Source organism: Dendroctonus ponderosae, unplaced genomic scaffold, assembly GCF_020466585.1.
Source record: "Dendroctonus ponderosae isolate FM_Combo_2020 unplaced genomic scaffold, Dpon_F_20191213v2 Dpon_F_20191213_1, whole genome shotgun sequence".
Lineage (NCBI taxonomy): Eukaryota > Metazoa > Arthropoda > Insecta > Coleoptera > Curculionidae > Dendroctonus > Dendroctonus ponderosae.
Genome location: NW_026017110.1, coordinates 17,430,843 through 17,444,713, shown reverse-complemented (window position 1 = coordinate 17,444,713; position 13,871 = coordinate 17,430,843). Strand labels below are relative to the sequence as shown.

Below are 13,871 nucleotides of genomic sequence, written 5' to 3'. Positions count from 1 at the left end.
AAATTAAAATTTTTGATGGAAAAATTTGAGATGAGTAAAACATTCATTTTGAGACTGATGTTTCTTACACTAGTGAATCTCAGGATTCTGGGCAATATTTATGAAATTTACAGCTTCTGTAGACTCAAAAGTTTTCTATAGATGGTGACCTGAACCCGTGAGCCAGATTTTAACATACTTGGAATGGAATCCGCCTCTCTGGATGCTAATGGAACATTTGAATCGAATTGAATAAAACCTTGTTTTGCACCAAATCATTAAAAAATATGTGGCTACACATACAATTGGAGTGAAATTGCATCGCAAAAAAATTGAAAGCCTCGCTTAGTTTGAATACAAAAACATTTTGGGCCTAATTAGTTAATAACGAATTTCTGTTGCAAAGTGCTGGTCAGATTCATTTTGTTTGGTCGATATATTTAGTTCCAAACAAAGCTTTTAGCGAATTTGTTATTTTGCTCGACGGTGCTATTTATTTTTAATTTGCTCAACATGGAAGTAATGGAAGATGGAAATTTAATGGACAAAGTAACTGTTTTAATTCAGAGAGATATGGAATATTACAAGGTAAATGAACCTTATTTTTAAAACCGGCACACCATTTGCTGCAGAAAAATGGTGCAGCTATTTCTGCATAAAAGGTTTTTGAAATGTCTGCAAATAAATCACATCTAGTACCTGTATTTGAAAAAAAATTTCATATGAAATAATTCTTTCCTGAACAGGATTTATTTTAAATTTGTATTGCTTAGCTTTTTAGTCCTTTTAATTGTTTTTCGACAAATTTATCTCATATTTTGCCCTTTGTTTATTTATTTTAATCAGAATTCCTTGTTATAGGCAAATCAATCAGTTCTTCAAGAAACTGTCTGTCCCGGAATCATTGGCGGACGTTTCGATTTTCCTAGATCTGCTTCATTTGCAGCCATCAAACTGGCTGTGTGGTGGGAAGATGAATTTATTGCTGCCTACAGGAAACCTTCTGGTAGATCCACATTCCAACAAGACCGCATTTGCATTTTCACAATGAACTTGCAGGATTTTTCCAAAAAAGCCTGATGGAAGGAGCTCGAGATAACAGTGAAGCGTCTGGAGGCTGCGGTGGGATAGTGCGCTCTTCTGATCCGGCAAAGTTCATTTCTACCATTGGAAAATCTGCTGATCAATTGCTGAGTATGACCGTACTTTTTCTTACACATCTGATGCAGAATCTTCAGGTTTTTGTGCTTTATTTTAGAACACCTACACGTTCTCACGCAAGAAGCTTTGGATCATGCAGACCTAACTGTTTTAACAGGTAATTTAGTTGTTGTAATGAACCTTTGCATACTTTGTAAAAATTTCTTGCTTAGGTACGATTGGGGCAACAGCGCTTTTGAAAAACTGCTTAAGATTTTACATTCAAATTTTAAGTGATGTGAAGTCGCCATCAATAGAGCCTCTGCGAACTGGTAAGCGCGGTAAATTCCAGTTCATTTGCCATTGTTGGTCACTTTTCTATTACAGGTTATAAGAAATACAATGAGATGTGCGAAGCTCTTGCTGAAAGGCTGCTGGATTTACATTGCCGGCTTCTATCGCTCTACATAATCCAAGATGCTGATTGCTTAGATTGGGAGAACGACAAACCGTTTTTTGAATCAGAACGCGGGTCGTATATTATACAAATGTGGTGGCTTTATATGCAAGGTGCAAATTTTATTAATTGAAGAGTCCAGGGAAGAAATGTGCAAAGTCGGAATTTTGGTAAAATTGAGTGGACCTAGTTGATTGATTATTTCCTGCATTCATACTGGGAATAAACACCCAAGATCAGCAGACATTTACGGGTTTCATAAGTGAGTAGAGGAAAAACTTACCATAGTAAGTAAGTAAAAACGTGCAAAGTCTCGAATAAACACTGCCATAAAAACCTAATTCTTTAGTTTTGTTTCTAATATTACCGTGCGGGCATGGAGTGTATCAGCAGTGAAGAAGGAATCGGTAAACAAAGTAGGTCTGGGTAACTCAATAAATTTTTATGAGTTGGCGCAGTGCTACGCAAATGGCTTGGTGCGCTAACCCGGCACCGGCGCAGTAACTCAGTTCCGTTTCTGGGAAAATGTTGATAATTTTTTTTTTGCTTGATTTTAAATTTATTTTAAGGGCCATTCATCAATAACATTTTTAACATTTCTTCAAAATTTCAGAATTTTTTTTATAAATGCTTAATTTTCAAAAAATTCACTTAAAAATACTGACAATGTTAAGGTATTTTTCGCGAAAAATTATAAATACATTTTATTAGAACACTCGCCTCCTTCGTTGCTTTGCAAAAAGTTTTGAAATCCTTTTCGAGCATCGAATTTGGGACAAAAATCAAGTAATTTTCTATCAAAAAACGAACTGAATAAGCCAAAGTTTATAATAAATTATCTGGAAAACTCATCACTTCCATTCCTCTGACGACTGTAGAGTATGTTAAAAAAATGTGGTTTTTAGTTTTGACTGAATTTTTCTTGCTCTGTTTTCTTCAAAACGCTCTATTTTGTAGAGTTTTACTTATTCCCGAAAACTATCAAGGTTTTCGCAAAAACCGATAACAAAACTACAAGTTTTTAATCAAAAACGCGAAAACATATAATTTTCTGATGATTTTCTTCAATATGGGGTCTTTGCAACCAAATATGACAAAATTGATTTTGCTAGTAAATTCGCCTCATTTTGCAAAGAACTTTAGGAAACCCTTTTCAGCTTCGAATTTGGCACAAGAACCAAATAATTTTATTCAATTTTTTACCGAAAGCAATTAAGATTATCTTGGAAAAAAAACGGACAGAGCAAAAGTTTTCAAAAAATTATTAAATTATATACATTTTTTTTCTGGAACCTTTTGCAGCTTCGATTTTTGCACAAAACCCTAATAATTTTATCTAGATTTTTTCGGAAAAACTTTTCCCCGAACAGAACAAGTGAAAGTAAATGATCAATTATTCGGAAAACTCGTCACTTTTGTCGCTGTGAATAATTTGGTTTATTTAAATTCGGGTTTCTCACTTTTAGGTCAATATTTCTAAACAAAACGTTTTACTGTAAAATGCTGGCAAACTGAGAGTATTTTATGCAAACAAGTTAAAAGATGGATTTTACAAGAAAAGGCATCATCTTCACAGTTTGGTCTTCTTCATCGTCTTTTTCAAATACCATTTACCTTTGAATTTGGGACAAAATCGAAACAAAGTTATCTTGTTTTTTTCGACAAAGTTTAGGTTTCCTTAAAAAAACGACCAGAAAAAGCAAAAGCATATAATTAATAATTGGAAAACTCGTCACCCTCATCGCTCTGAAATTTTTCACGCTCTGAAAGTTTCTTTAAAATTTCCGGATTTTCCCCCGTTTTAGACCAAATAGTTTCAAGCAATCGTATGCGCAAAAGCAATATGTTGATGGTTTTTTCGTTAGATGTTAAAATTTCGTCACCGGCCATGAGTTATAACTCATTAACCAATGCGTTGAAACTCATTAACTCAGAGAGCGGCAACAACTGAAAAGCGCAAGTCAACACAGTGTTACCCAGGCCTAAAACAAAATGAAAATCTTACTGAAAAACGGAAATTTACCGGTCGTGTGCGGCTGACCGCAAGTGCACCAGGTTGAAATGTTTCCACAAGATTGATTCCAATGAATGTATCAAAATCCGTAAAAACTTACCCGAAACTTAAGACGCGAAAAAAAGTATACAATGTACAAAGTAATACATCCAGGTAAACCAGTATTCTGCGAAGTGTTTGGTTCTGTATTTTCTACCGAATTTAATATCAGTTTTGGCTATCGGAGCTCGGGTACCTGCAGCACTTGCGACCAATTTGCCTACAAAATGAAGTTTTTAAATTTAAAACTTGGACAACATGTAAATAAAGATGAACCAAATCGTGAAAAGGGGGGTATGCCTCTTTTGCCGTAAAAAGAGTGATGACCGCAAACCATACAGAAGCAATCGCCATCGATTTCCAAAAAAAATCATCTAGTGCCTCCTTTTATTCATTAATTCATAGACTTTCCTACAATGAATCTGTTTTTACATCTGTTTTAAAAAATGTGCTACAAAGGGAGTCAATGAGTCATTTTTGGATGAATATTTTAGTCATAATCTTGCCAGAAACGTTCGGAACGCATGTATTTTTTGCTATTTATGTGGTGGACAGAACAAAAATTTCACATTTCGATATTTCACCATATAAGTAGTTTACAAAAGAACGCGATTTGATACCGTGAAATTAGCATTTGCTGTTAAGGGACCTTGCTACATGGAGTCTGACAAAAATGGGTTTAATCAAATTCACAACCAGAAATTAGTTACCAGATGACTGGGACCAGATATTTACGGATGCAAAAGCCAAGCCATCACCATTGAAAGGTGAAAAAGTCGAAAAACGTTTTATCGAATCCTTGCTACATCACAAAATATTTTGTTATCAGGGCCTGTAACAGAAATGGAAGTGACTGCAAAACATCCAAGAATAATACGGCACCGTGATAATTATAATGGAAATTTGGTCACCTCCATCGTTGTTAAGCCAAATTTCAGACGCATTCGAGTACCTCCATTACTAAAAACTGAATTTTATTATCCAGCAAGAGCTTATTTGGAAATTTTTTTATGTTCCGGCAACTTAAAAAAATGTTAAGTAATTTTTTAGATTAAATTCCTCTGCGAGGGTGAACTATCAGGACTTGCAGGAACTTGAAAAATTTGTGATAAAGTGTACACTCTTTTTATCACAACCGGTCGGCTCTACCAAACGCAAAAAAAATGGTTTACATTTTCGACCAAAAGACCAAAAACAGATGCTCTTTTCTTCAGTTTGCACTTTGCCTTAGGACTTATAGTTTTTTTTCCAGTTGGAGCAGTAGCTACTAACTACCTAATTTCCTTTCTATATTTCTATAGTGCATCAGATTTATAAGTTAAAAACCATGGTAACTAAACGGCTTTCAAGTTTAGAATCAAACTAACTGAAATTGTTTCTAAAATAACTTTGCACGTTTCTTCCCTGTACTCTTCAATTGATATTCATAGTTCAGCTTTCTTTACTAAAGGAAATTCTTAGGCACCAAAGAAGACCTTTGGAATACAGTTCCTCCAAAGATGGCTCAAAGAGTATTCGCTGGAATGCTCAACGAGTCACTCACAATTCTGACGGTTCGTTATTCTCAGGTGAGGTTCCAGATTTCATATTTTCCATAAGTTTAATTTAATTTTCATTCAAAGTGTTTGCCATCGGAAGCCAGAACTGAGTTGCTTCTAGTTGATATCAGCAATTTGCTGTTTTGTGTCGCTCAGCTATTGCCATCCATTTGCGATACAGTTCAAGATCTAACAGGCAGCGGCCAAATTACCAAAAGCAAAATGTTGAGGGACGTTCACGTGAAATGTCAGCAGTTGTATTGCTGTTTTTTGCTGCGAGGCACTTCTTTGGATACTTTGCATAAGGTAAGAATTCGTTGCGTATTGGCCCTTCGGGCACGACACTGGACGCAATCCATTCAAACTCATTTGTATTTAAGTTCATGAGAACCCTATAATCAAAATTTTACTACAGTTTTGCTTGTACAAAAGGTGCTAAATTCCGAAAGTTTGTCTCCAAAATTCACTGCTTTTGTTTTAAAAATAAACACCTGATTTTTTTTCTAATAGCGTTCTCCAAAATCGTTCAGGAAAGGACTTCGCCAAATGAATCCTTAACACTTTGGTATGAACCGAATATTTCATGAGAAACAACTTTTTTCGTTGAGAGGCCTTGTTTTGCCGAAAATAAATATACTATCGACGTAAATCATAGAGTTTTCGACTAAAATTCAAGAAATTACTTTTCAAAAATTTTCCTTAATTGAAAGTTTCATATGGACAAAATTTTCCGCGGCTGAATTAGAAGAGAAAGAACGAAAGCTTTTCATTCTTGTAAAAGTTCTTTCGTTCTCTAAAACCTCCACACATTTACACCAAAAGAGCTTATTTGCGCTCAATTCACTGTTTTCTATTATTCCTTCATGTTCAAAACCAAGTAAAGTTTTTCGCGGTGTCAAAAAATCGTATCTGAGAAACTACTGAGAAAATTAGCTTCGAAATATTAAAACCTTATAGCTTATGAGTCACTTTATGGGAAAAGTGAACAGAATCTTCAGTGGCTTCCTCAGAATTTCCTTATTGTTTGCCATGTCGGAGATATTTGAGCGATTTAAAACCGTGGGAAATGTTCTGGAAAAGCATTCAAGTCTGAACGTTTTTGAATCTTACCATCTGTCTAGTAAAGTGTATTCTAAAAATGGTGAGAATTTCAAGCTGCTGCTTGCCTTGGATTTGAAAATGCGAATTTTTAAAAGAATGAATTCATTTTTCTCATATCCTTCATTATGAGTAAGCTATTTACTGAGCTGCAAAACTCAGGAGTCTGGGCGATTTGTATGAAACGTTCAGTATGTTTAGAGCCACGTTTTTTTTCAACGATGGCGAAAATGTTTAGTGGCTACTTGATTTACTTTGGAAAATACGAATTTTGAAAGAAAAAGCAGAATTGAATAAAAACATCCGTTTTGAGGCTCACAATTATTGAACTGGTAAAACTCAGCATTGTTATTGTATTTTAAAAACTTTCAGAAGTTTGTAGCATCTATAGGGTCAAACATCTTCTAAATATGGTAAAATTTTCAGCCGTCTGTTTGCGTTCGTTTGGAATTTGCGAAGTTTTAAGGGAGATAATACAGTTGATCAAAATCGTCTACATATTTAAACAGCGATATTTAGTAAGCTTTTTAAGTAAATTTTCAGCACACCCAGAATCAAGTGTCTTCTCAGGATCGTGAAAAGTTCAGCTTGCGAGTTGCTTTAGTTGAGATAACGTGAATTTTTAAAAGGAAAAGCGCAGTTAAGCAAAAACATCCATTTTGAGATTGATATTTATGAAACTGGCGAGACGCAGTATTTTTCAGAAAAATTATGAATCTTTCAGCATCTGTAACACTCAGTGTCTTCTATAAATGCTGGAATTTTTAGTCTACTGCTTGATTTGTTGAAGAATGCAATTGGAAAAAAAATATCCATTTTGAGCCTGATCTTTAACAAAATCATAAAACTCAGAATTTGGCGAATCTGATAAAACTTTCCGTATCTTTGGGGCCAAGGATGACCTAAAGATGGCGATAATTTCAGGTTGCTGCATGCTGTAGTTTAGACGTTACGAGTTTTTAAAGCTTGCTGATTAAGCACATCCATTTTGAGATTGACTAAAGTGATCAAACCCGGGATTCTGGGTTGTTGTTATCAATCTTTTTTATCATTATGGCCAAGTATCCTCTAACGACGGCAAAAATTTTAGATTGCTACTTGATCTAGTTTGGAAAATGATAATTTTTAAAGGAGAACGCGCAGTTGAGTGAAAACATCTGTTTTGATACACATTTAATAAATTAGTGAAAGTCGCATTTTGGACAACACTTATGAAACTTTCAGCATCGTCTAAAAATGGTGAAAATTTATCCCTTCTATGGGTTTCAGTTTGGGAGATTATGTTTTTTAAAGAAGAAATTACAGTTGACGAAAAACCCAAAATGAGACTGACGTTTATTAAACTAGTCTATCTCAGCAATTTAATCGATAGTAATGAAACTTTCAAGATGTTTAGAGTTACGTTGTTTCCAGACATGGTAAAAACCTTAATTTGATACTTGCCTTGGTTTAGATGATACGAATTTTTAAGGGAGAGTGCGCAATTGAGTAAAATCATCCGTTTTGAGACCGATATTCGCTAATCTGGCAAAACTTGGGATTTTGGGCGATCTTTATGATTCTTGTAGTATCTGTAGAGCCAGGTGTTTTCGAAAGATGGTGAGAAAGATCTAAAACTGCCACCTACTTTAGTTTTGAAGATGCGATTTTTTAAAGAAGAAAGCACAGTTTGGCAAAAACGTTCAAGATGAAACTGATATTTCTTGAACTGACGAATCTCAGGATTCTCAGCGACATAGACGAAACTTTGAGAATTTTTAGAGACAAGTTTTTTCTATGCATGCTAAATATATCAATTTGCTAGCTGCTTTGATTTGGATGATTCGAATTTTTAATTGAGAATGATCACTTGAGTAAAACTATCCAATATGAGACTGGTAGAACTGGGGATTCTGAGCGTTTGTTGGAGAATCTGATCACAGATCAATCCTCAATTCTAAGGTTGCTACAATATTAAATAACTGAAACATCTCAAGCTGTGCTAGAGGCAATCAAATTTCCGTAAATATTACTGTTCGCAATTTTTCTTTCAAAAAATGAAACATATAATCCGGCCATAAAGCTTTATCTCTGAGACGATACTGACTTGTGTGAGTAATTTGTGCGAGTAGATAATTTTTCTTCAGATTTTTAAAAAAGGCACTGACAACCTTAATCTACTGAACCCCAAAGGAGCTGCGCCTACTCCATGGATCATCTTTGCTTTACCCAACATTTTTAAAGATGGAAACATTTCCTTAAACCGCCTGACCGAAGTGGAAGAATGCAGCACTTTGGGCATGGAACTGATGGTTTTGTTGGCTCAACCACAAGCAAATTGGGCTCTGTTATTGAAGGTGAAGCTGCAACTTTTAATTTGTTTTGATGTCAATATCAAGCCCTCGTGTGGGTCTAGTTGAGTAGCCAACAATATTTGCTTGTCAGTAGTTACAAACATCTTTTAGGTTCTTTGCAGCAAAAAGTTCAAAGTTCTTCGGATACTTTTGAACGAGTTCATGGAAAGATCCAATCAAGAGTTGCGAAAGACGCCTTTAAAGGCTGAAGACTGCGGCAATCTTCTCTGTTCAGGGGATGGTACATGCAAAAACATGGACATAACTTCTTCAACATTGACACCAAACCACTACTATGAACTAATAATGTCAGCCTCACAAGTGTTGCTGCATGTGGGAAATGAGGAAGAGCTGAAGGAATATTTCGTGGAAGTTGTGATGCGACACTCGAATTGGGCCAAGTGTTTTGAAAGACGCAATGTGAGTATTATGACCATCCATTGCAAAAATCAACTCTTTTTACATCGAACTATTGAAATAAGGCTAAATGGAGGCAAAGCATAATACTATTTACCGCTATAGATTTTGCATCCATTCCTTTAATTAAAATAAGGGAGGTACGTGTAGGTTCCGAGCTCGGCAGTTTCCGATTTTTTAATTAATCATCCGAGAGCGAAAGCATTTGTAAACTTCGAAGTATTTTCAGGTTTGGAATCAAATTCGCCCCGCATGGTACGAAGCAATATTAAACATAGTTTTCCCGATATTACCAGTAGTTGAGGAAACTGTTATTAATGCTTTACAAACTGGAGCAACTATGTACCAGGCGATGTCGTTGATTGTTGCTTGTTTCAGCCAGTTTTGGGATATGTTAGGTAAACACACTTACACAGATATCATGTGGATAGTTGATTTGGCAAGTTTAGGACAGTAACTTACGCAAACTGAAAATTGTGCCTGGAATTTTCCATTTCAAACTTGTATTTCAGATGACTTAATTTAACATGAGGATTTTACAAGAATTGGAAGATTTAAGGATATCGTAAAACATTGATATCAAAATGGGAAAATAACGTGCAAAATCATTTTATACACAATTGGGGTTTTTTCGATTTTAGATGCAATGCGGTGCAATTTGAAGAGACCAGGAGCTGGATTTTTTCTAAACATTCGACCAGTTTTTCTCATGTTTGGTAGAAACGGCAGCTTCTTATCACAAGAGGGTACTTTTCCATAAGAATTTTTAAAAAGTTCTAGCAAGTTTGCTACTTATCTTCCGTTATAAGAAGTTATCGGCCACCTTTTTTGGAAAATTCATAGCTATTGTTTCTATAGTGTTTGTTGCGCGTTCGAGCATCTCTCTGTTTGCAGTAAAAAACATCCCCATTTTGGTGAATTGTGTCTTGTACTGTAAGGTTGTGTATTTTACGATCTATTTCATCCTTATCTGAATTTTGCGCATGTTTCAAATTTAAAAGCTACATTTTGGAGGCGAATTGATCGTAAGTGCTGCAGGTATCCGAACGCGGATAGCTAAAACTAATATTAGATTCGATTTAGATGCGATAGGTTTCATAGGATGGTTTATCTGGATGCATTGATTTGTATATAGGGTGTCTCGAAATTAGGTGGCCAAACTGAAACAGTGAAATCTGCTCTCAAAAATAATATTAATTTTTTAAATCAACATTTATCGAAAAATACTCCCTAACGGAGCTACGTCTTCTTGAAGAGTAAGAAGAGTCAGTAGTAGGGTTTTTGCAAACTATTTCTAAACTGTTGAACTTCAAAACGTAAGTTTTAGGAAATGTATAAATTTTGGTATGCTGAATCGTGATCTGAAATTAAAGCTGACAGAATTTCATCATAGACGTATCAGTTGNGGGGGGGAGGGGGTAGAAGTACAAAAAAGGTTCTCACTTTTAAATCAATCCTTTTTCTACAAAGTGTAAAAATCTGAATAATACTGTTATCCATACACATTTTATATTTTAAGTTAATATTATTGCAGTTTATTTTTCTTTACGAAGTCAGGAAAATAAATCACAATAAAGTTAAAATTATTATCGACACTAATATATAAACAAATATTCAAACAAATTTCCATTTTCTTGAATGCGCACTCTGGACCCTCTCCTAGTATGTTGGGTGGCACGGAGAATTTCAAAATGGTTTGTTTTATTTGATTTTTGGCCTAGATAATAATCGAATAGATTTAGATCAGGCGATCGAGCTGGCCAGTTTACTAGGCCACCTCGACCTATCCACCTGCTTCGAAAATGTTGGTTTAGCCAATTTCTCACAAGTTGGCCAAAGTGGGCTGGATCCCCATCATGCCGGAAGAACATTTCTAACCGAATGCTTATAAGAATATACTGTAGCAATTCTTGTAGATCATGATGTAGAAAATTTAAATAATTTTGGGTATTTAACCTATTTGGTAAAATAATCGGTCCTATCAAGATTGAAACCTGCTCATACATTGAAATAGGACATATGTTGAAAATTTGCTTTTCGAAGAGCCCTCGAATTCTCGAGGCTCCAAAAATGAGTATTATCCTCATGCGACCGAAAAAAAATTGTTGGTGGCTTAGAATCCAACGGCAAAATTTTGTACGTGCTGGAAAATCGTTGGCTCTTAAATTATGTACTCTTTTATAACGGAAAGGATGCAATCCTTGCTTTTGAGTCATTCTTCCGATATGAAAATATGTTTTAAATTAAATCATGTGTTGTATGGCTTCGTGCAATATTTTATTTGTTTTTTCCTATAATTTTTTTAATAATCAAAAAAATTGCACGAAGACATTCACTAGTTTTTTCATACTGGATAAAAGTTAAAATGCTTACAATGGACTTAGGGATATTGGTAACATTTTTATAAAACAGTGATATTTTTTAAGTCATTTAGTCTTTAGTCTAGATTTAGATCGAAGTAAATTCAGAGTACGTTTTCTTCGTAAAATACTTCAGATTTCCACAATTTGTAGAAAAAAGATTGATTTATAGTATCATAAAAAAGTTAGAGCTTTTTTTGTACTTCTACTCCCCCAAATTATACGTCTATGATGAAATTCTGACAGTTTTAATTTCAGATCGAGATTCAGCGTATCAAAATTACTAAAGTTCCTAAAACTTATGTTTTCAAGTTCCACCGTGAAGAAATAATTTGCAAAAAGCCTTACTGCTGGGCCCCTCTTCAAGAAGTCTTCCGTTAGGGAGCATTTTTCGATACATGTTGATTTACAAAATTAATATTATTTTTGAGAGCAGATTTCACTGTTTCAGTTTGGCCACCTAATTTCGGGACACTCTCTATACATTGTATGCATTTTTTCACATCTAAAATTTCAGATAAGTATACCTTTCCTGTTTTATTAAGACTGTAAAGGCTGCTTCTGTCTTTGGACAACTTTATATGAGACATTTATTGATATCTGGTTTAAGTTTACGGTGACTTGACGAGTGAGCACTTCCTTTAAAATGAAAAAGTGGCACATGAATTGTCTGAATCCTCTTTCATGTTAGTCCGTGAATTGGGCAGAAATCTTTCAGGAACATCAATGACACCAGATTCTTTTCACACTCTTATTCCATGAAAGTAAGAAGCCTGTTGGAAAATACAATTTCTTACTTCAGGGCGACGATTTCTTTGAATATCGGGGCTTAGATTAGCCCAGAAAGATATGCATGAAGAATCAATTGAAGATTTTAAGGATTTTGATACGTTGATTGGAATCAATTTTGCGAAAGGGCCCAATCTGATAATGACTTTGCAGACGAATTTTCTTAGTTACTCACCACACGCTCTCAATTTTCCATTTTTCATTAAGTTTTTCACTTGGTTAACGATTTCTTGGTCACTGCTGACCCCTTCATCCTCGCAGGTTAATATCAGAATCAAAACTAAATAATTTGCGTTATAATGGCTTACTATGGCGTACGGTCAAAAAACTGCCTTTTCACCTTTGGTCCCTGGACTTTTTACATGTAGTTTCAGTAAAATAAACAACTTTTTTGTTTAACGCATTTAGGGTTTAGCCATTCGTTAATTTAATTGCTTTTCTCATTACTTCACACAATTCAAAATTTTATTTCGCCTAATAATTCTTTTCAGATCCGTCCTTGACCAAAATATCGTATATTCTGCAGGAGGTAATACCTTCAGATATCACTCCCATTAGCAATTCTGTATTAATGCAGACTCTGATGAGCGCCCTATATTCCAGCTTGATTAGTAAGTGTTTCTGCTGTTCCCTTCAATTAAAAACAACTCGTTTTCGATATTCTTGTTTCAGTGGTTCCCGAAAAACTCAGTCTGAAAAAAGAAGTAACATTTCACTTGAGTGAAGGAGCAAAACCCGGTAACTTGGAGACGAAACTGTCTGAGCGACCATTTAATAGTGCAGGATCAGCTAAAAGTGCTGCTTTGGCCGCTGCAGAACATCTATGTAGTATAGGTATGTACGGGTTATTGCTTGAACTTTGGCCACCTCGTTTTTGCATCTACTTTGAAATTTAGAGAAAAATATTAAATACAAAAGTTCTAGATTTAGAACATTTTCTGAATCTTTGCATGGGTAACTTGTACATTTTTAAAGATAAAGAATCAGTTAAATGGGCAAAATTGGGCAGAATTCGATTGCCTATTCATTACCGTTTTCAAAATTTAGGTACCCGACTTGGTTCCTGAAATATCCTGAAAAAACAAGAAATCAACACTTTTTTAATTATCACTTATTACGTGAACTACTTAACTTTAACTAAAAAGTTAAAACTGCCCTTAGTACAACTTTTTGCGTTGAATTCAATAAACTAGCACTCGTTACCATAGTCAACTTGATTTACGAGATAAAAATAAACTTATGGTTTTTTAAATGGTAATCATAGTTGGCCTTTTGAAATCCTTATATTTTCAGAATTTAACGATATAATTGTTTGTATGTTTTTCTCCTTTTGTTGCCGTAAAACGTCAAAAGAAGATAAAAATGTGTAGTAGGCTATGGAAACAAGAACTATATTACCACACAAAGCACAAAACAATAATAAATCGTTTTAATTAAATGCTCAAATTGACTTCCGTTTACTTCCAGGCATTTTTTGGCATCTTCACATTCAACTCGTGAGTTGTGTGAAGGTACACCATCATGTTGAAAATATCCCAATTTTCGATACGATGCTACCGATGCTTACGATGGTAAAAAGTATAAATATCTTTCCATATTTAAATTGTGATTATAAAAGAATGGACCAATAATTTTATCACTAAAAATGCCTCACCAGACATTCACAAAAAAAACACGTTGATCTCGCCTATTTTCAATTAGATGATG

General features: G+C 34.7%; 1 protein-coding gene across 1 annotated transcript in view; it reads left to right on the top strand.

The window, feature by feature from the left end:
* The first annotated feature begins 402 nt into the window (after positions 1–402).
* LOC109541422 overlaps positions 403–13,871 on the top strand; it is a 16,379-nt gene continuing 2,910 nt past the window's right edge. The window contains exons 1-12 of the mRNA XM_048661108.1: positions 403–567; positions 841–979; positions 1,012–1,173; positions 1,238–1,412; positions 1,472–1,689; positions 5,091–5,197; positions 5,252–5,473; positions 8,392–8,601; positions 8,710–9,018; positions 9,245–9,413; positions 12,656–12,775; positions 12,837–12,998. Of these exons, the coding sequence (XP_048517065.1) occupies positions 493–567; positions 841–979; positions 1,012–1,173; positions 1,238–1,412; positions 1,472–1,689; positions 5,091–5,197; positions 5,252–5,473; positions 8,392–8,601; positions 8,710–9,018; positions 9,245–9,413; positions 12,656–12,775; positions 12,837–12,998 (2,068 nt within the window). The 5' untranslated portion in view covers positions 403–492. The remainder of the gene's footprint in view (positions 568–840; positions 980–1,011; positions 1,174–1,237; positions 1,413–1,471; positions 1,690–5,090; positions 5,198–5,251; positions 5,474–8,391; positions 8,602–8,709; positions 9,019–9,244; positions 9,414–12,655; positions 12,776–12,836; positions 12,999–13,871) is intronic.